At 43.2% G+C, this 24,944-nt stretch overlaps 1 protein-coding gene across 1 annotated transcript in view; it reads left to right on the forward strand.

Moving 5' to 3' along the window:
* The window catches only part of Hhip (hedgehog interacting protein), an 80,343-nt gene that overhangs the window by 50,595 nt on the left and 4,804 nt on the right, over positions 1-24,944 (forward strand). The window contains exons 5-11 of the mRNA XM_070022136.1: positions 1,364-1,515; positions 1,868-2,041; positions 2,597-2,740; positions 7,088-7,209; positions 9,781-9,904; positions 10,920-11,050; positions 11,719-11,800. Coding sequence (XP_069878237.1) covers positions 1,364-1,515; positions 1,868-2,041; positions 2,597-2,740; positions 7,088-7,209; positions 9,781-9,904; positions 10,920-11,050; positions 11,719-11,800 — 929 coding nt within the window. The remainder of the gene's footprint in view (positions 1-1,363; positions 1,516-1,867; positions 2,042-2,596; positions 2,741-7,087; positions 7,210-9,780; positions 9,905-10,919; positions 11,051-11,718; positions 11,801-24,944) is intronic.

Genomic DNA, 24,944 nt, shown 5'->3' on the forward strand with positions numbered 1-24,944 from the left:
TTATTACACATTAGTGTTCGTTCCAGATCAATCGAGAATGTCAGTTGTGTTCTGCAGATGGGTCTGAGCATTGCTGGGGACGCGGGCTGTTCAGTGGGATATGCGCACCAGCGTTCCATCGCTCACTCAGTGTGATCTTGCAAAGAAACTATGCAGATTTTTTTCCCTCCTCTTAATACTTCAGGAGTAAGCTCCCCTAGCTTTGCGTCTGAACAGATGTGGAGCTGTTTGGTGGGATTAATAAGGTGATGTATCATGGGCAGTCACTGTTTTTCACCACTGTAGATAACTCGTCAGACTGCGGAGAAAAACGTTCACCGACTTACTAGAACATGAAATTTAAATCTCTGATCTAGATAATTTTAGATGCTTTGATTTCATTATAGAAATTCCTCAACTACTTGTGGATAAAACAAATGCTAAGATCGTATTGAGTTTCACCAAGCTGAATTAGCAGAAAACAAAGATAAAATGCCTTTCTATTTAAGAACATGATGATGTTTTAATTGTTATAGCATTTGGCATGCCTAATGTATACAATCCTTGACATTCAGATAATAACAAAAGAAAGTTGTTTGGGATTTTTCTTTTATTTCTTAGTGTCCGCTTTCCTCTCTGGTGTTTCTTCAACCCCCATGCTGGCCCTGGCCTTTGCCTCTCCTCCCACCTCTTCATCCTTCTGTAAAGAAAACCCTACACAGTGAAGGGGGTGCATGTAAAAATACCTCATTTCTATATAGATGGGCCAAGGCTGCCTGTTACCTAGCTGTGATACACAGACCACCATCGTTGTGACAGCTGATGTCCGTGCCTCTGGCTGAAACAAAGGTTTACATATTACACAAGCAATTTAACTGTTTTCTAAACAGGATTGCCAAGACAGTGGGAACTGGCAGCCCACACTGGGTTTGGGGTTTGGGAGATGTGGATTAGAAGTGACTGTTGATTATGAACCTTTTTATTTGTCTTCTATCAACTCCAAGCACCCTAGTAACCCAGGAAAGAATGTCTCACAACACTTCAGCTTGTCTTCCTAGCTTCCCAAGATCACATACACAAATCACTTCACAAAAGTGGTGTTAAGACTCTTGCACACAGATAACCACACAATCGGTAGAACAAGACAATTGTTCGTAAATTGTCCTTAAAGAGTTCCACACAGTGAAATGTTTTATAATCCTTTTTTGTGTAGTAGGCAAGGAAAGGAAAGGGAAAGAAAAAGAAAAGAAAGAAACAAAGAAATGAGGTTAGTTGGGCAAAGATTACCCAGAAGCAAGAAAGAAACTCTTTTGGAGTCTCAGTTGAAACACAATAAAGAACATAATTAACTTCACGATTCTTTGTGTTTTTCATTTGACTGCAGGGTGGAGATGAAAGAGGACTGTTAAGCCTTGCATTCCATCCCAATTACAAGAAAAATGGAAAGCTGTACGTGTCTTACACCACCAACCAAGAGCGCTGGGCCATGGGGCCGCACGACCACATCCTCCGAGTTGTGGAGTACACGGTCTCCAGGTATGGCTGAAAGGCCCTGCGCAGACAGGTGTGTGACTGTGCTGCTCTTCCTCTCCTCACATCCGCTTTGTTCCTAGCCATCAGGCAGGAGCAATGAAAGGAAAACGGCTACCTTGTGTGTATGTTTTTAAGAGGAAAAGAACAACGATGGCCTTTGACCCCTTTCCTCTGGTATCTCCCGAGTTAAATGCTACTTTCAGAGTATAGAAATGAGCAGACTTTTACGGGCTCCATTCCAAGTATAGGTTTCTTATTTCTGGGCTGGATTTGGTTTTCCTGTGTGCGTGCTGCTCTCCGGTGGCTTTGCCTGTGTCTTTAATGGTCACGCTGTCTTTCCTTTCCCCCAATGTAGGAAGAATCCCCACCAAGTGGATTTGAGGACAGCCCGGGTGTTTCTGGAAGTCGCAGAGCTCCACCGCAAGCACCTGGGAGGACAGCTGCTGTTTGGTCCCGATGGCTTCCTGTACGTCATCCTCGGGGACGGGATGATCACACTGGACGACATGGAAGAGATGGATGGGTTAAGGTAAGGGACACCGCGGATGGGTGCCTGGTGGCCGAGAGCATGCTGGCAGGGCCGGGAGAAGGGGGCTGAGCAGGGAGCCACAAACCCACGTGGCTTCACATCACCTGGCTTACGTATCTGGCAGTTGTTGTCCCGTGTCCATATTTGCAGAGCGCAGGGGAGTTCAACCTCAGGCCGAGGCACTGCTCCTCTCCTGGTCACGAAAGGAGGGGCTGCAGTGTCCCCCTGTGCCCGGCCTCTGCTGCCCTGAGCCACGCCCCTGCTTCCTGGGGGCACCTGCTGCTCAGCACCTCCCATGATCCTTCACTTCCCTTTGCGTAAAACTCATGGGCTGACAAAAATGGAAGAGGACAGATGTAGGAAAAGAAAAAAAGAAAAAGCAGTGTGTTAATGGTGCCACCGTCCGTGGCCAGCTCCAAGCCGAGGCTGGGCACAGTGGAACTGGGCACAGTTGTGTCTCGGATAAGGGAATGGTTCTTCACTGCCTTGCGGCTTCACCACACAGCAGCCAAACTTAAAGCACTCACGCCCTCCCCCTGCCCCCCCATCTCTCAGCGACTTCACAGGCTCCGTGCTGAGACTGGATGTGGACACAGACCTGTGCAACGTGCCTTACGCTATCCCTCGGAGCAACCCCCACTTCAACAGCACCAATCAGCCCCCAGAAGTGTTTGCACATGGGCTCCACGACCCAGGCAGGTGAGAAGGTGACCCGCTTTGAAGGACCAGCAGGTACTGCTAGGAGAAAGAGGGTGTGGGGTCGCTGGGCAGACAAGGTGAGGCCAGAGTGTGTGCCTCTAAAATCAGACGCGCCATGGGCTGGGCAGGTACTCGCCCCCTTTCTTCTATGACTGTGTAAGTCATTGACAACGCAGATTAGACCAAAAATAAATAAATAAAAGGATAAGTTATAGAGAAAAAAAATGACTTCAAATTGGAGGAGACTACTGCTCGGTACAAATTGCTGACTGGTGTAATGACTAACAACATCACTCCTTTGCAGAGATAATGAACCTTTGGACCTCTTTCCTTAAGCCCTTCTAAATATTATTTTACTTACTGTGCTAGTCTGTTTTGTGCTACTGTAACAGAAATAAACACTATGGACCGGGTAACTAATAAAGGGGAGAAATTTATGTGGTCATGGTTCTGGAGGCCGGGAGTCCAAGTGTTTCAGCTTCAAGTCTTTTGAAAGATTCTTGCTAGTTCTTCCCAAGGCAGAAGGCGAGAGGGAAGGAGAAGGAGAGAGAGAGAGAGAAAGAGAGAGAGAGAGAGCGAGCGAGTGCCCAAACCATCCTTTCCTTGGGATCGCACAGCGGCCTATGGGCACCAATCCCTTTTTAAGGGCAGAGTCCTCATGACCCATTTGACCCTTAACCATTCCACCTCTTGACATTGTTTGCTGCAATCGGGATTAAGTTGCCAACACGTGAACTTTGCAAGACACATTCATACCACAGCCCTTATATACTAACTCTGCTGTCAGGAGGCTGTCAAGACTGGATAAAAAAAAATCTAGAGACAAAGCACAAGGTGGGGTGTCTGACACCTGGAAGTTCTTATTACACAGCTTCACTTAATATAGGATGATGTAGTGTTAACGGTTTACTTCGGAAAAATTACAAATACTAAAGGAATTCAGGCCGGCTGCTTGCTCTACTATAAAGAAAGGAGAAGTTAAAAGGATGTGGAGTGAGAAAGTTTGGATATATTATTTTTAAAATACCATGAAGTATAATATAGAAATTCTCTGATGAAAGCTTCACCCCACCTGTGGTGTATTATTCATGCAAAAGATACCAGGCTACATTCATTCATTTATTAGCGCAGTTATTCTTGCTATTTAATGTTTATTGAGTGTTCGCTATGTGCAAGGTGAATGTTTCTCAACCTTTTTATTTTTTATAATCCTTCATGCCCTTCATCTCCCTTCCATCAAAGCCCAAATCCACAGTTCATTTCCCTTTTGGCATCTCAGCAGATCTTAAAATCTGTTCGACGGGGAATACTTACGGTGCGCTCAGGATGTGGAGGAAACTGTCACATTCCATTCCTATAGCTCACAGCTCACGGACACCCTCACAAAGCAGCACTTTGATGCTGGGCGGTTCGAGTCACCACGACCCTGCTTGGGGCCTCCTTGTAACCTCCCTGGGGGTCCTGAGCCTCAAGTGCAAAAATATAGGAAAAGGCATTTTATGGACCGTGTTTGGGGCAAAATGGCTATACAGTGAATTTCTACCTCCACTGGCAGTAGGGAGCAGAGGAGAGCATTTATATTCTGCCTTCCTCCAGGAGGATCTTAAACAGAAAAAAAAAAAAGATGCAGTAAAGCAGAAAAGGAATGAAAATAATTATTAGCAAAAAGTAAAGCCAACTGTTAAGGGCCTTGTATCTGAGCGAAGTATCTGTCTACAGTATCTCCTCCATGCTTCTCAGGACTAGGTTGCAGTACCCGGTGATCTCCCTCTCCCACATCCTCTCGTTCTGTAGACGATGGTACAGAACAGTGATAGATTCAGAGCAAAACAGAAGAGAAGGGAGGGGCGCTTGAAGCGTGTGCCTCCCCTTGCATGACCTCTCCTCAGCCTCATTTCCTTAGCGACACCACTGTGCGACACTGAGGACCCAGCCCGCTGGGGGGAACCTCCCCAAAGTCTACAGTTTGCACGCGGGTCTGCTATTTGTTTATTTGTTTGGTACTAGGGTTTGAATTCAAGGCCTTGTGCTTGCTAGGCAGGTGCTCTAAAGCTGAGCCACACCTCCAGCCTCACTTTGCACTGGTCCTTTTTGAGGTAGGGTCCGCCTGCCGGCCTGGATGCACACTTGGACTGCAATTCGCCTATTTTCAGCTTCCCATCACTGCCAGGATGACAGGCAGGTGCCACGGTGTCCAGCTGCAGAGATATGATGGAGTCTCAGTCTTTCCTTCCCAAACTCACCTGGAACTTCAGTCCTCCCAGCCTCAGCCTCCCTCATAACTTAGGACCCCAGCACACCATAGTGGCCAGACAGAGCTGAAAGGGGTTCTGCAAACACCTCTGCCTCGGCTGACCTTGAACCTCACTTGTCCATTTCTCAGCCCCTCAGTAGCCAGGATTACAGGCATGGGCCATCGGCTCCTAGCTAGTGCCCACTCTTGGCAGTATCCATTCACTGGGTGTGGACAAATGGCAATGACACATACCACTGCCGGAGCACCACTGTGGTTAGTTTCACTGACTGCCTCCTTTTTCACCTCAGAAACTGGAGGTTAGAAGGTCAAGAAGCTGTCCCTACACCTCAGATTCCACCAAAAATAGAGCTCACGGCCCCCAACCCCACCCCAGCCATTCCACATTTGCTGTTTCTTGTTGGAAAGAAATCCAACTTTTTAAATTTTTGGTCAAGAACGCTCCATCTTCAAAGGATAAGGCAATGCAGGGACATTTTCTCATTCCGGAGGGCTGCAGCTCCACCTCACGCCACGCACTGCTGCCTCCTGGTCCCTGCCAGGCATTGTATTCTGTGAATCATTGAGTTAAAGAGGACAATGGGGGACTGGTGCCACCGAACCACTGCCCCCGCCACCCCCCTCCGCCCCCCCCCCCCGACTTCGGCAAGCCTGTCCTAGAGTTTCCCTGTCATCGGTGGAATCTTTCAGAGCCAAGCGTTGTTGCATGTTTAAATAATTGCTACATCACTCTCACGCCTCTGAAGAACAAGCACCTAGTCTCATTTTTTAAAATTAATAGTCCAAAGATTTGATTTTGTTTGTGAATAATTAATGTATCTTGCTGCCCTAAAACAGTGATTCTGAATGGAAAATGTTTTCATGTCTGGAAACAATTTTGCTTTTCGCAGCTGGGGATAGGATAGGTGGAGTCGAGGACGGAGTGACATGACTGCTGTCCAATGGGTAGAGGCTGGGATCCTGCTATAATTCACACAGCACCCCCTCAACACATATGACACACACACAATCCAAGGTTGCCAAACTTGTTTCTCACATTTCTAAGAACTCCACATGTATTATTCCACTTCATTTGTCCAGAACCCTAGTCTGTCATTGATAGCAATATTCAACGGATATGAAGCCCCTCCTACTTATGCACTTTTGAAGTGGGTCAGAGGTTCTAGCAGTAAGGAAGCTAGAAGGGGGGCTGCCCTGTGGAGTTCACAGACAGTGGTTTACCCATAAAGACCTGCAGGTCCCCAGATCAGCGTAAAAGGCCTCAGCACATCACCCCATCCAGCTGCATTTGGTTTCCCTGAACTGAAACGTGGGTTTCCTTTGTTAGAGAATCCTGAGCATTAGAGCATAATTCCACAAAACGAATACCATAATGCTGCACTCAGCATAAATGTGAGTTGATGACACTGATTTGTTCCCTTTTTTCTGATTCTTATTCTGTTATTTTGTCAATGTATATGTGAGACATTCCTTAGCAACAGGATAGGAAAGGGTTTGTCATTGTTTTGTGGCTGGTATTGTTTGTTGTTTCAGTAATGGCGCTTAAACTCAGGGTATTAGTAGCCTGCTGCTTCTGCCACTTGAGCCATGTTCCCATGTGCTTTTCCTTTAGTATTTTTTCATATGGTGTCTTCTGTTTTTGCCTGGGCAGGCCCTGGACCACAATCCTCCCGTCTTCACCAATCAAGCAAATGGGATTACAGACATGTACTACCTAATACCTGACTTGTTTTAGAGACAGGGTCTTGCTGACATTTTGGCTGGGCTAGCTTCAAATTGCAATCCTTCTATGTCTGCCTCCTGAGTATCTGGAATTAAAGGCATGTGCCACCTTAATGACCCAACCACGCACATTCATAAGGAGGGAGATACCGAGAGAAACTGAGGAACATACTCAAGGAATCATCAAGTTTCAGCAGAGTAAACAAATGCTTTAGAATGCTTCCTTCCATAGTTTGTAGAAAAACCTGAATAAATTATCTCACGGGATCTTGGCCAGCCCACAAAAGGTTCCAGCCTACATCAGGAATCCCAGGTAAGCTGGGAAGATGCTCTGAGGGAATTCACGGGTATCTCCCTCTTCTGTCGTGCAGATGCGCTGTGGACCGGCATCCCACTGATATAAACATCAACTTAACAATACTTTGTTCTGATTCCAATGGAAAAAACAGATCATCAGCACGAATCTTACAGATAATAAAGGGCAAAGATTATGGTAAGTCAGGAACGATTTGTTGGTTTTGCTTTGGTTTGAGTTTGCTTTCAGTGTATGCATTTACAATAAAAGAAATTCTGTGAAATAATCATTTGAGGAAGAATACAAATATTGGCCTAACCTGTGGAAGTGCCACTCTGTGCCAAGTCACTCTCTTTTTAAAGACACAGGGCCATTTATACGCCCCAAGGTTCTATCTGCCTCCCTTCCAAGGCTTGAATGGTTCTCTATTAATGTCTTAATCACTGAATAGCTTCAAAAGTTAGAGATTATACTTGGCTCGTCTGAGAACCAAAATGCACAACTTCTGCTTAGTTAGTTTAGAAGACAAAAAACTTGTTCTTATATCTTTCATGCAAAGAGAGAGAGGAAAAAAAGTCTTAAGGATAATAAGTTTTTCAATACCAAACATGGTAATTGCAGCAAATGGGAAAATTGTGTTTCAAATAAGAACAGAATATTTTAGAAGGTGTTTGTCCTGGAGAAGACAGTACAAAATAGAGTTGTAAAGATGAGTCATGGAATGGGATAATTAAATATCATTTCTAATGGCCTGATTACTAGAGTGCTTAGAGAGAACATAAAAATATAAAGCTGTATATCAATGAGTCTAAAATGCTTAGTATGTTTAACATTTTATATGTGTGTATATATTTCTATATACATATATATTTTGGTCGGTTGTGGGGCCTGAACTCTGGGCCTGGGCACTGTCCCTCAGCTCTTCACCTTAAGGCTAGCGCTCTACCACTTGAGCCACAGAGCCACTTCCGACTTTTTCTGCTTATGTGGTGCTGAGGAATCGAACCAAGGGCCTCATGCATGCAAGGCAAGCGCTCTACCACTGAGCCACCTTCCCAGCCCTTTAATATATATTCCTTCTGAAGGAAGCAATATACTCAGCATTATTATGATTCAGGGACCATAGTAGATTAAGATTATTAACTGATTGCTCTTCTTATTTGCCTATTCAATAAAGTTATTTATTCAGCAGTAGGAATGAAGCAGCTGTGTTAGTTCATGTGGTATTTAGTTATTTTTACTTTACTTTTTCAGGTATTTCTGTGTGTGTGTGTGTGTGTGTGTGTGTGTGTGTGTGTGTGTGTGTGTGTGTATTTCTGTGTGTGTGTGTGTGTGTGTCTTTAAAAAGCCAAACCAAAGAGTAATGTGGTCTAAGAAAAGTCTGTAAGCTACGGGCTCACTGGTATTTGGGCTATCTCAGAAGATTAACTCAAATTATGCAACACATTGAGATTCAAACAAAACCAATTACAGTGTGACTAGCTACATGTTAATGTCTTTTAAAGTACACTGCAGTGCTTACTCTACTCCAGACATTGTGTAACCACTTAGAAACTTTCCTCATTGCAGTCACAGAAAAAGTGTCCATGTCCATGATGAGCACTGTAATCAGCCAGAGTACACACAGGGAAACCGAGGCATGGAAAGTCAGTACCACACGCAGCATGTGGTAAGGGATGGACAGGAATGGGAGTAGCTCAACCCCAGAGTTCACGTCACACTGTCCCTTGGGTGCTATGTACTCAAAACGTTTATTGCAGGCAAAGAACAGTGCATTTCAAAATTACTGCATTTTCCCAAAGGTTTTGCATAAAAGACACCCGATTGGTGGCCGTTTTCACAATAAATGTATAAGAAATAATTTTCAGATTAATTTGCAACTGGCATGAGAGCTTTTCCATTACAATTAGCATACATACCTTCAAGTATGTACCCACATGTATGGAAAGACTGACATAGACTACACACATATAATTGAAAAGGAATTAATGGAATAGACTTTGCTAACCACACAACTATAAACTAAATGATTTTTAAATGAAGATATGGCTTAACAAAGTGGCAGTGTTTTAAAATATGTAACAAATATGGTTTAAAACCATTTATGGTCTTTAACTTTTAAACAAACATTTTGTATAGTTTTACAGACAGAGATCTGGTTTGTTAAATATAACAAGAAGCATTTTTTAAAAAGAAAAATTCAATGGTTAAAAATGAAGCTGGGTACTGGTGTCTCATGCCTGTAATCTTAGCTATTCAGGAACCTGAGATTCGAGGATCACGGTTCAAAGCCAGCCTGGGCAGGAAAGTCTGTGAGACTCTTATCTCCAATTAACCACCAGAAAATCAGAAGTGGCACTGTAGCTCAAGTGGTAGAGCACTCTCCTTGAGCTAAAGAGCTGAGGGACCATACCCAGGCCCAGAGTTCAAGCCCATGACTGGAAAAAAAAAAAAAGTGAAGTTGTCTTTTCAAGTAGCTTGGATTTTAAAGTCTATCATCAGGACTTCCAAACTACCCAGATTTTATTGATATATCCTGTCAATTACAGCAGGAAAAAAATTGAAAAACATGCTCATTTCATTAAATTCTGCCCAGAGGTCTTTTACATTTTGCTCCAATTGGCACAAAGACTGTGGATTCTCACTGACTACCTCTTGTGGTGCAGGACACATTTCAGAGCTGAGGGGAACAGTGATACCACTGCTTCCCTCCCATTACTGTGCCATGATGACAAGATGCTCTTCTGACCGAATGCTCTCTCTTTCCAGAAAGTGAGCCCTCACTTTTAGAATTCAAGCCATTCAGTAATGGCCCCTTGGTTGGTGGATTTGTTTACCGCGGCTGCCAGTCTGAAAGACTGTATGGAAGCTACGTGTTTGGAGACCGGAATGGGTATGTTCCTTGATACCACAAGTTGCGATGGCAGATGACCCATCCATCTGTCCATCCATCCATCCATCCATCCATCCATCCATCCATCCATCCATCAGTGGGCCATGACACTACCACGTCATGGCCGCCTCACGGTGGGGTCAGACTTGGAACACAGGAGAACATTAGAACTTCCTTCCATTCTACTTTATCTGGAGGTTAATTCGAAGGAGATGCCTTTCAACAGGCTTGATCCATAAATAAAATAATGCATAAAAATAATTTTGAGGGAAACTGAGGCAGGACGAGGCCAGCCAGAGTTACCTCGGGAGACACTTTCTTCAGTAAAAATAAAAATAAAAATTGTTGTTACTGTGTAGTAATTAGATATTATATAGTGTATATATCACATTATACTATTTCATAATTTTATTATTGTAAGGACAAAGAAGTCTTCAGATAGACTTTCTATATTGTTTTGGTCGTTCCTTTCCCCCTCAATGTAAATTTACGATTGAAAATGAATAATTTGAAAACTGCCATTTTACATGATTAGACAAATATTTCTAAAACGATCTTGGAAGTCTAAAGAGTCTCAGTTTTGCCAGATTTTCAGCAGAATGTGGTTTGTCCACATGGGTAAGTATACTACGCAGTTCCATGTTTTGAGGTCACATGCAGACAATTATGAGGTACTGCATGATGAGATCCACCCCGAATCCTGGTTTCCAGTCGGCTGGCAGGCGGAGAACCAGCTGGACAGCGCCAGGAGCCTGGAAAGGACATGACCCCGTGGTCATTCTCCGGACCACTGGACTGGCAGGGAGGGCTTTCCTCCTGCCCACATTCCCTTAGTGCCCCTCCAAATGCCCAGCCCCTCTCAGATAGGGAAAATTCACAATATCGCACACTCTGTGGGCTAAAGCGAGGTCCATGACCCAACAATTACCTTTGCTTTCAGCATTTAAGAGTGGACTTTGGGCTAGGGCGTGTTTTCCTTATAGACTGACTGACTGACTGCACAATTTTGTTGTAGGAATTTTCTAACTCTCCAGCAAAGTCCCGTCACAAAGCAATGGCAAGAGAAGCCGCTGTGCCTCGGCACCGGGGGGTCCTGTCGAGGATATTTTTCAGGTCACATCCTCGGATTTGGAGAAGATGAATTAGGTATGGCATAAATTACTTCTATCCAGCTCCATTCCTGCTGGATTTTTCCCCCTCCAGAGTCTTGGTTCTACCCTAAAGAATAATACATTTGGCCTCCATTTATTGGAAATGTAACCTGCAGCAAGGGAAATTCATTGGAAAGTTTTAAACTGATCCGGTTTGTATATTCTCTTCCAGTTACATTTCCTAAAAAATTGTTACATCTTATTTCCAATTTTGAAATACAAAAGTAATAAGACAGGCCAGGCACAGAGAGTCACACCTCTAATTCCAGCCCCTGGGAATCAGGCACAGATCTGGAGGATTGTGGTTTGAGTGAGGATGTTGAGAATACAGAGAGGAGGAAAGACATGGGAAGTTTGGTTAGAATGCTGTTACCATGATCCATGTCCTGCTTGTACTGCAATGCTGTGGGAGACACAGGAAGTGACTGGAATCTGGATGTCTGGTGAAGGGGGTTCCTGAGATGCTGACACACCTGAGGATGGGTGGGAGGAGGGGATTGTGGGGGGGAGGAGAGGAGATGGGAGGGAGAAGAAGGGAGATGAGGGCAGAAAAGGGAGGGAAGAAGAGGAGAGGGAGAGAGGGGCAGGGATTGGAAGAGAAAGGTAGTACAGGCTAGCCAGTAATGCCCTTCTGGGAATGAAGTTGTTATTTCTCCCCAACAGGCGAAGTTTACATTTTATCGAGCAGTAAAAGCATGACCCAGACTCACAATGGAAAACTCTACAAAATTGTAGATCCCAAAAGGTAGGATTTCTTCTTTTAAAAATCCATGTAAATCACGCGAGTCTTTGCATTGAAGTTCATTCAAATTTGTGATAAGGGGTAGATCTTTTGCCTTGCAAATACAAAATCCCCAGTTCTGAGAAAGATAGAAGTGGGTGGGGGGGAGAATCCATGTTCAAAATAAAACAACACATGCACATGTGAAATACCAAGGGGAAACCCTTTGGACAGTTAATATACATTTAAAAAATGGAATGACAGGAATGCAAAACCAGCCCTGCCTAGGGTGTGTGTCCTTATGGGAGGGAAGAGGATGGATAGCGAGGGCAAAAGAGGGTGAATATGGTAGAAATACCGTGTGGGAAGGATAACAGTCAAGGGCAGGGATTCAGTGGATAGGGAGACTGGCGGAGGGAGGGAGTCTGATCATGGCACACCGTACGCATACATGGACACATCAAAATGAAACCCCAGTGCACAGCTACCTGCATTAATAATTTTAAAACACCAAATAAGTGAAAGCACAACTAGACAATCAGTAAGAAAAAATGATTTCAAAAAACAACAGTGATAGAGGAGAGTCAGTCAGCCAGCAGCCATCTGAAACAGCTCCTGGGTGTGACCTTAAACACTCACCCATGTCGTCGTCGTTGTCATCCTAGAGTAGTGTTGTCCTTAGGGAACCAGAGCTCTCCGCTAAGTACCAGGGGAATACCCCCAGGAGGTGTGGTGGCTTCCGCTCAGGTGCTGGAAACCATAAACCTTATTTTTGCAAGAACAAGAAGTATCCTGGCAGACATTACTCTGTTTATTGTGATTATTTTGTTATTCAATAATCAGGAGCTGTTATTTTGTCAGCTCCCCATCTGAGCTTCATTCCAGAACTGTCTGTCTGTCAAAGCTGACAGCTCTCATGAAGATTGCTAGGCCTGAACAATGAACATTGAGGGCCTCCCCTCCCCACCAAAATGATTTGTTACTCACCTCAGCAAAAAACCAAGTGTTTTCATCCTTTCAAGAATATGTTTAGTCAGTATGCTGCCAGTAGCTCACACCTGTAATCCTAGCTACTTAGGAGACTGAGATCTGAGGATCATAACTGAAGCCAGCCCAGGCAGGAAAGTCCATGAGACTCTAATCTCTAACTACTCAGAAGCTAGAAGTGGCAAAGTGCAAGACTAGAGCACAAAGAAAGCTCAGGGACAGTGCCTAGGACCTGAGTTCAAATCTAAGGGCTGGCACAACAACAACAAAAAGAATATGCCTATCTGCTCCTGTTCCTTCCCATCCTCACATCTCTGCACGGACACGCCTACAGCGTTCATGAATAATGTCAACTTCACATGTGAGAGCTGAACGGTCAGGGTTGCTGAAATCTCTGGCAGAAACTGAAATAAAACAAAACCTACGTAATCCTCACAGATGCAACCAGGCAGCATTAGAGACAATGTCACTGCCCACAGCACCAGTGCTGCACATTTCACGTTCTTTCTGCATTCACTTATTTGAGTTTCCAGTCTCTTCCAAGAGATCCTCACAATCCAAAGAAGTTAACCAAGGCATTGACAACATTTGAGTTGAAAGGTATTACTCGGAAGTTGTCACGTGTGCTATCCTGAAAATGACAAGACAGTATTTCCCGACTGGAGTAGGAGTCAGTGTTGGCTGCTGCAGAACGAGAAGGCTCTCCGCAGCTTCCCATGTCATATGTCATCTCCGGAGGACATTCCTTCGCTAGTAGTTTAGTAGTCTGTGTTCTCACAATAAGAGAAGTACCTGTTGGGACAGGTATGGGGATGGGACGTGTTCCCATCTTGAGTAAAATCAAGTGTTCTGTTTGAGAAAACTCACAAAATGGTCAGACAACTAGGTGATCGTTGAAGTGCTTCATGGGCAGCATTAAGAATAGAAGTCAGCTGGGCATCCATGGCTCACATACGTAGCTACTCAAAATGCTGAGATCTGAGGATGGTGGGTCGAAACCAGGAAAGTCTGTGAGACTCTTATTTCCAATAAACTGCTCAGAAAAAGCAGGAAGTGGCACTGTGGCTCAAGTGGTAGAGCACTAGCCTTGTGCACAGAAAGGCTCAGGGACAGCACCCAGGCCCTCAGTTCAAGCCCCAGGAGAATAGAAGTCAAACTAATGTTACCTCATAATACAGGCTCATTCTAATGATGCATAATGAGGTGTTGGGATTTCACTCCCATCCAATGCAATTAGTAGTAAAAATAGTCGTCGTTGCTCCATTATGCTGTCAAAGCTGATGTGCTTCCACAAACTTCCCAGCAGTGCTCCAGTGAATTCTCTCTCCTCACAAAAGGTCTTTCTCTCCTCATCTGGATTGTTTAGTCTGTTGGTGAGTGGAGGTGAATTTTACACCTTCAGCCCATTATTAGGGTCTAATTACCAGGGTTGCCATAGGAACATTGGCTTTGTGATCTTTGCGCCCCGTCTAGTAGGGTGGTCTCCGAGTGACACCTGAAAACCCGGCTTCTCACCACGGTGCCTGTTTCTGGTGAGTCACGTCACGCGCAGGGCCGGGGGTGAGGGTCTGTGTTTGCTTTTGGGGAGGTGGGGGATGGTGCAGAGGCCCGAAGACACCGTCCTTGCACACAGGCACACATTCCTAAATTAAACTGACTACAAGAAAACGAATGTTCTCATTGACCTTTCTGACAGTCTCATGCCTCTGTCGGTGCGGATGCCAGTGTTTATTATTACAGTCCTTCTCCCTACATGAGCTGGAGTTTGCATAAGCATGCGCTTAAGTGTGTGTGAACAGGATGAGTTTGGAAACGCGAGCTAATTAGTAGCATGGTACTGCTCAGGACGTCAAGGCAGAACTGTTTGAGAGTGTGGAGCCAAATTTGAAAAAGAACCTCACCCACTGAAAAATACAATGTATGGACTTACTGCGACGTGCAAGATCTGACTCCCAGTAAACAGCTGTTGTCCTATGCAGGGCCATCAGACTCGTTAGCATAATGTCTTCTAATAACTTTCAAACATCAACTGACTAATGGCCCTAGGGGAATTTCTTCCTCTACCAGATTATAAGGGTTTTATTTCTATACTTGGTGTCAATGAAGTTATATTATGTTTTTAAACATATATATTAAACACACCCAGGGGAAGACAGAGTCAGGAAATCATATGTAAGATCTCACAGATGAGGCTCCAACATTACTTCAAACACTGTGAGGACACTTTGGTCTAAGGCTATAAATTACACCATCGTCTGCATAAATGCAAATCATTTACAGTAGGACACATCCCTCCAAAAAGAATGGTGAGGTAGGCTGTTAATAACTACCAGAAGATATCATTCCTAATAAAAGCAAAAACAAATTCAAAAATGAAAGAATCCAAGCCAGGCTTCCCTCAGGCTGACCTAGGACTCCGAAGTTATTTAAGGAAAACCCTTTCCTATGGAAATAGCCCAGGAAGGAGCAGACGCCATGTCAGAACACTGAACACACCTCAGTAATAGCTGTAATGAGAGAGCAAGTAATTGTGTCTTATGGCAGAGTGGAGTTGGGGTCAGGTCAGCCTCAGTCACCCAGCTGGCTTAACCAGCCTAACAGGGTCCAAAAAGTCTCTAGTACTGAGCTCAGTCCTCCGGAGTGCCCTGGCCTTGGAGACTCCTTCAGTTAACAGTTTCAGAAAAACAGGTTTCCATGGACTGAGCACAAGATCTGGGCAGTGATTGCATTTTCACTTAGTAGTACCACCTATGAAGAGGCCATCCTGGCAGGATAGAGAGGCGAAGGATCTGGTCTGGTCTCAAGTCTTCCTTAGTGTAGGACACTGCATATGGTATTTCACCATATTGTACCGCTTTGCCCATCAAAAAATAAAATGCCCAGAAAGGACAGAGGATCCTTCTTTCTCTGCCTCATTTCTACCAAGGGCTCTGAAGTGAGTAAAGTCATGTATTTAAAACATTTTAGGGCCGGGTGCTGGTTGCTCATGCCTGTAATCCTAGCTACTCGGGAGGCTGAGATCTGAGGATTGCAGTTCAAAGCCAGACCAGGGAGGAAACTCCATAAGACTCTTATCTCCAATAAACCACTCAGAAAACTAGAAGTGGTGCTGTGGCTCAAGTGATAGAGCACTCACCTTGAGTTGAAGAGCTGAGGGACAGCGCCCAGGCCCAGAGTTCAAGCCCCATGCTTGACAAAAATAAATACATAAATAAACAAACAAACATTTTAGGTTTTCTAATATTGCTGGTGCTCACTCCATGCATTCCAGAATTATTTTCAGAGACCTCTCAACCATTGAAGTTCTCTCTGTTCCAAAACTGGGATAAAGATATACATGGATCTTTAATGAGTTTTTAATACCTAGTTCTTAAATATTCAAGTCATGCCTTTTTTTTTTTTTACTAATTTTTTCAGAATTAAATGCTCCTGGGGGTAGAAATTTCCAATACCTAACAGTTATATAATTTCTAAGTTTTCTTTTCTATAGAACAGAGCTTTCTTGTCTCTCAACAATCATGGATTTTTTTTTAATTTTGGGGAAACTAAATGATTTTTTTAAAAATCCAAAATGTTTGTAGGGTTTATTTCCCCAAGAATATGGAAAACAAATTCTTCGTCGTCCTTCTGATCCACTCGTTATGTTCCAAGCCTCACTCTATCTCTGCCACGCTGATCTGTCACCCAGCCAGGTCACACGCACGATTCTCCTCTGAAGTCTACAAGTGAACAATGCAAATTCCAGGCCGGAGCAATCCTTCTCTCTCTACTCCTCTGAGACCAGTATCAAAAACTGACCCTCCCACCTTCTGCCCACCCTTATTAACGCTGGGTGCCAAAGAGTGCTTTTATTAAAAAGAAACAAGAATCACTCTTACATAAGGGGAAATCAGTTCTGTTTATGCTTCACATATGTCCCAGGGAGCAGGCAGGCAGCTCTGTCATCCTAAAGAAAGCCATACATAATAGAGCAGCTTTAGCCTCGTAAGCCAGTCTAGTCCCAATTCATCAGTCAAAGTTTTATGCGAGTGGCCCCCTAAGTTGATAAATTCCCACAGTGCCTGTTGACCCAGCTGCAGTCCTCTGCAGCAGGTGGCAGCCCACGGCCACCCTGACAGTAATACAAACTGTTTAGCAGCTCCATTGACCTTTCAGCTGTTAACAGGGACACAGGCTCCACGAGGGGCTAGTTTTCAAACATGACAGAATTTCTTAACACTAGAGGTCATGAACAAGTATATGCCCTGTAAAAATCCATTCAGCACGGCGGGTTTGAAGGCTAAAAGACAAGGAAGCATTTTTTTCCACATTTTTGCTATGATCACTTTGCATACCCAATAACCAGAAGTGGTTCTTAACACCTACCTGCCTGCCCTCATTTTATTCTAGTTGTACTCTAGATCACGTGAGAAGTGAGTCTACACCTCTCTGCCTACTTTTATTTTATTCTTACTGTTTTTTATTTCATGTGTGGTAGGAATATCTTTTTAACTGATAAATCTTTCCTAAGCTGTGACACAGCATCTGAAGCTATTTTACAAAATACTCGGGCAAGATCAAAATCAAAGCTGAATGAGTGGATAAAAATGCATGTATAATTTTTTCTCTTTTTATAGGTAGTGGGAGGCTTGAACTCAGGGACTGGGCGCTGTCCTGAGCATTTTCACTCAAGTCTAGCACTCTGCCACTTTGAGCGACAGCACCACTTTTAGTTTCCTCATGGTTAATAGTAGATAAGTTTCACAGACTTTCCTGCCTACGCTGGCTTCAAACCTCAATCTTAGATCTCAGCCTCCCGAGTAATTAGGATTATAGGCGTGAACCAATGGCGCTCCACTATATAATGTATTTTAACAGTTTAGTATAGCTAAAATTTTGTTTATGCTTTAACAAGATTTGCATGTATATTTACAGATGTAAATATTTTTAAGTAGTACATGCAGTGTTACATAGGGCCAAAATACATAGAAAATGTCACATTATAATTTTGAAGGTAAATTTAATGTTGATCAAATTATATGTTTTCTTTGGGAGTGGAGAGGTTTCTGGAGATAGGATCTCTCCTGTATAGCCCCAGCTGTCCTTGAACTCATGATCCTCCCTCATTTATCTCCTGATTACAAGTGTGCGCCACCATGCAGGTGTATCCTTTTAAAAAAAACAACCATTTGCCTTTATTGTAAATGCTCACAGATGCAAGACTAATTCTGTTTTTCCCCATATGAAATCTCTCACCAGTTTCTCAGAGTCGTAAGATGAAGCTAACACTAATAAGAACGGTGTATGCTTACAGTCTTCATTCTCCTCCATTCTCTGAAGGATATGTTCCAAGACCCTCACGGGATGCCTCCAGTATAGGCAGCATAAAACTATATGTGTGTATAGCTTTTCCAACATATACATATGTGTTACAAATTTTAATTTACAGGTTAGGCAAAGTAAGAGATTAGTAACAACTAATAATACCGCAGAACTGTTATAACTATGTTGTAAAACGTTCTTTTCAAATGTATTAGTTGCTTACTTCTGGAATTGCTAAGTTAGTGTTTTTGGACTACAGTTAACCCCAGACGGAGGAAACCACAGAAAGCTTTTGGGAGGAGGACACCTGCGCAACATCGTGTTTTGTAAATATGTATAATACACAATTATATAATTTATATCAATACTAGAAAGGGAGTTTAATGGTGAAAACATATATAAGACTTCTTATATGTATAGTCTATTTTCTAGGGATAGGACCTATGGTAATTCAAAGGAATTTTCTGTTTGATGGTAATTATAGTCCCTCTTACCTAGCAAGTTTAAATATTAGAATGTTCACCTCTATACTGACTGCGTAGAGATCCCCATGAAAACTTGATCGAATACACAACAGTATTTGTTTTAAAATGCAGAAAATGGAAAATGGAAGTAATGGAGGAATATGTTTTTCAAGTTAAGATTAATTTATTAAGACTCAAAATCTCTAAAAGGGATTTTGTTTACTTGTCTACCCCTCCATGCTTATGCTCCTAGTGGGACAGTGCGGGAGCCTGATATTAATAGGCCTGCGAGGATTTGTACGCTTTGATTATAAAGCAAGGTAGCATCGCATATTGCAGTGTCTGAGAGGTCAGACGGATGTAAGTGCTGGCGCTGAGTGTCCCTCCATCCGCAGGGACACCTCGGCCTGTCTGTAGTTTGTTCGGGACCTGAGTTCAGAGCTCCACTTTTGGGACCACTTTGTTTTTGTATGTTTCTAATTGCCAGTGATGACAAAGCAGCTCACTGAGTTGCCAAAATCATGTCCAAAGTACCAGAGCCTTGTTTCAGTTAGCGCTGCAGCTGTGACCATGCACAGGTCCGGAGGGGCGGGCATACCTGTGCACACTGCACACATGCCCAGGGAACACACAATCTGGATTTTCCCTTGTAGTCAGCTGGCTCCTATAACAAGACACTTGAGTGACTCCAGTGGCGGATTCCTGATCATCTTGCTTTTGATTCCTCTTAGTTCTCCAAACTGGGAAATTCTAGACCAGGTACCTGCATGGTTCCAGTGAAAGCTCTCCTCGCTTGCAGACAGTTCCTTCCTTGGGGTGTCCTCTCGGGATGGAGAAAGGGGCGGGGCACAAGGTCTCTGGTGACTTTTTCCCCCCAAAGATTTCCGTATTGAGATTAAGTAACTACATAAATTTCACAGTGCTGTGGTGCAGTTATACATAGCTAAAGTCACAAACATCTGGTGAGTGGAGTGCCTGTGCCAGTCATCTCCCGAGTACCCCACCCCTCCTGTCCATTAGGGACCAGGACCTGAACGTGGGAATGTGGTGGGACACAACAGGCACTCCATAACACCACCAGTGTTTCCAGTATGTGATCTTGGAGAATACAGGGTTTTCAGGAAGGGGTGCTTTGAATTAAATACGCAACATCTTTTTTAAAAAAATATTCATATCACTCATGCATATAGTTGACCCGTTTCTAAATTTTAGAATACTGCACAAGTCACGTGGCACACAGCTAAGGCAATTTCATAAGCTCTAGACTGTCTTTGTGTCTAACTGCACCTGACTTTGGTATTTACTTTTGTTGACCATTCCTGGGGTTTCCCTTTAAGAAATCTCACAACTTCCCATGCTCTGCGTTTCCCGTGGGAATAGAGACATTCACTGACACAGTTCAGTAGGAGAGATGCACACACCCTCTATAGCTGTGTGTGTATTGGGCTCATGGTAGATCTGAAATGTGGGTCCCTTTCCGTCTTTTTCTTAAAGAAAGCCAGTTGAGTGGGAAGAATGGAAAGCGTGGGCAGTAAGAGCTGTACAGAGGCCTTTTAACCTCTCCTGTGACAAGGCCGGCCCCGTGCCATGGGGATAAAGTTAGATGTGACAGTTAATAGAAAATGTAAGCGGCTTCACAGTTTGCTTTCATTAGGGCTGCATCTTTAACCACAGCATAAAACTGAAAGGGCATTTGTGAAATTCCCGATAATCTTAGGAGCATGAGACTGCCAAGGAATATATTCAGGAACATATTAGCAGGAATATATTCAGACGTTCCTGCAGCCCACGTATGGCATGGTATCAAGGAAGGTCGTGGCGAATGAAATGCACTCAGCTCCTCATAAGGCATTCAGTTTCTTGTTCTAGTTCAAACAGGAAGGTAACGTGAGGAAGTGTATTGCTATCTGCCCAGCCACGAGGCTCCAAGATCAACACTGCATGGCCACACAGGAAGACTCCATTTCTTCCCTTCTACCTGGATATGAGTTCGCTAGAGCCGCACAAGAATTCTCACAGCCAAATGGCATTTGTAAATGTCAAATCCAGTCTTAAAAGCTGCTAGAGCCAGGCAAGGTGGTAATCCCAACTATTCAGGAGACAGAGGCTCGTGGATCAAGGCTAATCTGAGCAAAATTCATGAGACTATCTCAGAAGCAAAACAAAAACAAAAGCGCTGGGGGCTGGCATGGCTTCAGTGGGAAAAGACCTGTCTCGCATGCTTGAGGCCCTGGGTTCAATCCCCATGTCTATTACAGATCGCCTATGTATAGTCATACATGCACTATAGAACATTGGCATTTACTATTCTACTTCTTATAACAACTGACTTTGAAAAGAGAGATGTTGAGATGACCCTTGGACAACCAGACTAAAGACAAAAAGGGAAGCAAAAATAATGTCTGGAGGTTGACCTTGGAGAAAGGCACTAAAATGATATTTATAAAGTGACACAACCACCCGTAGACCAGAGTTTATCTCTCTGCCTTGAGCTCTACAGATGGAAAACACTCACATCTATCAAATCATAAGAAATTTTCCACTTGCCTTTCCCTTGTTTGAGGTGCTGAGTAACTGGCTTAAAAAAAAAAAAAGAGTAGTCAGTAATGCTCACTATTACCCTGTATCCTGCCTGAGGAAGTTCATTAAGACACAGGATCTGCTGCAGCACAAAAAGATGGCTGCCGGACCCCACCACTTAGAAGGTGTCAGAGCACCCTGAGCTAGGAAACTTCTGAGCATAGTAATTAATGACCACATTAATTACTTTTGGCTGGGACGTGGCAGAGTTTAGAACAGTGCCTTTGAAACTTAAATATGCTTGTACAAATGTCTCAAAATACAGGCTTAAATTCTGAAGCTCTGAGGATAAGGCTCTGTTCTGTCTGTCTGTCTGTCTCTCTCTCTCTCTCTCTGTCTCTGTCTCTCTCTGTCTCTTTCTGTGGCCCAGACCCAGTACTTGTGCTTGAACTCAGGGCCCCGGCATTGTCCCTTAGCTTTTACTCTCAAGGCTGGCACTCTACTGCTTAAGCCACAGTTCTACTTCTGGCTTTTTGGTGGTTACTTGGAGATAAAGAATCCAATGGACTCTCTTGCTCAGGCTGGCTTAGAACCATGATCTCAGCCTCTGGAGTAGCTTACAGATGTGAGCCAGCAGTACCTGGTAGATGCTATTGTTTTCTTGAAGACTCTCCCCTTGTCCCGTGGGCACTGCAGGTCTAGGTCTACCCAGTGAATGCAATGAGGATGACATTTCCTGGGTTTTTTTGTTTTTTCTGAACTTAGGAAGATGAGGGAAAGCCTGGAGGAAAAAATAGCCTTGTACATGTGACACGCATCACCCAGTGATTATGGCTAACGGAAGAAGGCAGTCCATTCATCATCCTCTCCCTAAGGAGATTACTAAGACGGCCACAGGTGGTTACATCTTCTAAAACCTCCCAGCTAGCATTTCACAAAGGAGTACTACTTAACAGTCTATGCATCTTGTTTTACAATGACATAAATTTAACGTTGTATACTTAACAACCACCTCAGAATGCACCCTTCTGCAGAAGCTTTGTGAAAGGCAAAATGGATTTCTGCATTGCTTATTCTGCGAGGCAGCATTTATCCGAGTACTTCACCCAAACTCACCAGGACTTTCATGTATTGATTTATTTACTCAGTTATTAGATTAAATGTGACTAAATTAGAACCACCATTAATCCCCCCACGCAGAGACACTCATCAGCTTCTCCTGGTCACAGACAGCCATCACGTGCGATGTATTATAAATTCCTTGTGCTTCCCCACATTCCTATTTCAACAAGTATCCAAACCTTTCCCTCACTACACAAAGCCAGCCAAAGTAGGCATCTAAGAAAATGTCTTCAGTCTGTGAAAACAATGCTTTATATATTAAAGAGTATTGGGCAATTTTCTACACTGTCCCCTCTGTGTGTCATTGTCATCTGAGGATATTAAGAAATAACTTTTTTTTTTCTGGCTTAAATTAAGTTAGAGTGCTGGGGGGGGCGGTAGCTGTCAACAACTGGGCTGGATATATCCTCTTGTCTACACTGGCTAGTATGAAAGCTACTTCTGACTCCATTCAGACAGCTGAGGCTCCAAAAGCTTAAAAAGTAATTGTTCAAAAGAACAGAACTATGTAAATGATTCTAACTAGACCGTGCACAACCTTCCAATCCAACAAAAGTAAGCATTAAATGGGATGAACCTCCAGAGATACATACTGTAGATGATTGTCCAGGCTGTATTCTGGTGCCTCTGGGTAGTACTCTGGTACTCCTAAGATAGGCTGTTTCAAGGTGGCAACAGAAATAAAGCTCAAGCGTATGCTTCATCTCCTTTCCTCCTTAATTTATGGGTAAAGGAAGCCGTTATCTGGCAGTTGAAAGGAGAATGTCACCATCGCAAACATCTGGAGAGAATGGTGGGATCACTAAAAATCATTGTCATGAAAAGTGAATTTAAGGGCATTGACTTTAATTCTCATTACAGAAGGAAATAAGCAACTCTTTAGTCCATGTCTCCTTGGTATTTTAGCCTTTCTTTCCTTTTCTTACAAGGATTCTAGTTAGCATGAAATGCACCACTTAAAATGAACCTAATTATTCCTTTGAAGAATTTTCTAAGAATTAGAAATATATAAGTACTTTGAGTTTTATGCTTAGAATCCCAAAGTATAGCAATTAAAATTTCATGATATCCTTCCTTCCCTTGACTGGACTATACTCCTAATATCCTTACCTAACAACATAAAAAAGAAATACCCTTTAAAAATTTCATACTGTTCATTCATTCATTCATTCATTCACTCAATGAATTTTATGGCTTACATACTTTTGTTGGTCTTGGGGAGATAAAAAACATTCATTCTTGTGGTTTTAAGAAAGTTACTAAAGTATGCATACAGTGAACATTTATTGACAGTATTCTCTTAGTTTCTAATGTCACCTCTGTATATAAGTAGAGAACATTTAAGCCACCATGGTATTTTATCATCATCATTTATAATTCTGAACTGTAGATAAAATGGTAACATTTCACTTGACTCAAAGCGAATTGCTACGGCATCTACTACTGCATCTGTATTCTCATGATGCTTCCTGGACATCTGTTTCTAGCAAAGGCCACACGGCGCTATCCTCTGGTGTTTTCATGTCTGTCTCTGAAATCAGAGCCCTGTTTCATTCATATCTTGCTTAAATGAAGAGACTTGACGATGATTTGGTGCATGGCTTCTGCACTGAGAAAATGTTCATTTGAGTGCAGGAGGGGAGAGGGAAACAGAATTAAACAAGGGAAGGCCTGCAGGCCGGCAGCTTTCATGTGAGTCTTCATGTCGAGGGTAACAGCTAAAAGAAAGGGCAGTGATTCTGTTCCAAACAATAGATGAGGAACATTAGTGACTAACTTAAAGGAAGAACTAGATTCTTTTCCCCAAGTATTTGCATTAAAATTTGAGGAGATCACATTGTTTATATGCATAGCTTCATCGTAGGTAAACCAGTGATAAATGAAGAGAAATTAGATGCACAGAATTCTACCATTTCATCCACTAGTGAGATATGAACAGGACCTTTCTACAGAATGTCACCTACTAAATGATGATGGCCTGTGAGTCAGAGACTTCCATAGATGTTTTTCTCATGGTCAGAAATGTCACCATTATGTCCCAAACCAAACAAATTTAATATGAGAAAAAAGTGGAGAAGACATAGGATATAGGATAGTCAACAACAGCAAGCAGGCAGGGAAGACTTTTCTTGGCATAATCGTTTTAACTTTTATTTATCCCAACCATGCCCTTATTTCCCAAAAGCCTCGCTGAGGGAACACATGGAAAAAGTTTGTTAATGTGTCCTGAATGGAGGACGTCCGGTCTCCAGGACATTTTACATAAATTGGCCATTTCCAGATTTAAACAAGAGGTTGAATAAAACTAATGGATTTTTCAGAAATTGCCACAGGAGTTGCAAAACATAAGCGCTTTCAACATCAAGTGGGACTCTCATTGGGAAGAGATAGTGGTGGTTATGTAGTTAGTGTTTTTGTTTGTAATATATATGGTTTTGAGTCATGGTAGAAGCAGCTTGAGGCCAGGCCTGAAATTATTACTGTTCGTATTGCCATAGAGACATAACAAGATAGCAAGTTCAAGAAAACTAGGACTGGTAGGACATATGTATTGACTTTTCTGCACAGTAAATTGCAAGCTCTGACCTGTGTTCTTAAGGACCTACCTGCTTTAGCTACCCTAGTGCAGGTGACTCGACTGATGACATCTGTGTATATATTCCATAGCGAAAGGGCCTCTTCCTTCCGTCACTGCAGCACAGAGACCAGTGACTGAGGAAATCCCACTGCATATCCTCTCCCTCTCTCCCCCCACCCTCCCACCTCCCCACCCT

The sequence above is a fragment of the Dipodomys merriami genome, unplaced genomic scaffold (assembly GCF_024711535.1).
Source record: "Dipodomys merriami isolate MVZ:Mamm:240054 unplaced genomic scaffold, mDipMer1.0.p SCAF_15, whole genome shotgun sequence".
NCBI classification, from domain to species: domain Eukaryota; kingdom Metazoa; phylum Chordata; class Mammalia; order Rodentia; family Heteromyidae; genus Dipodomys; species Dipodomys merriami.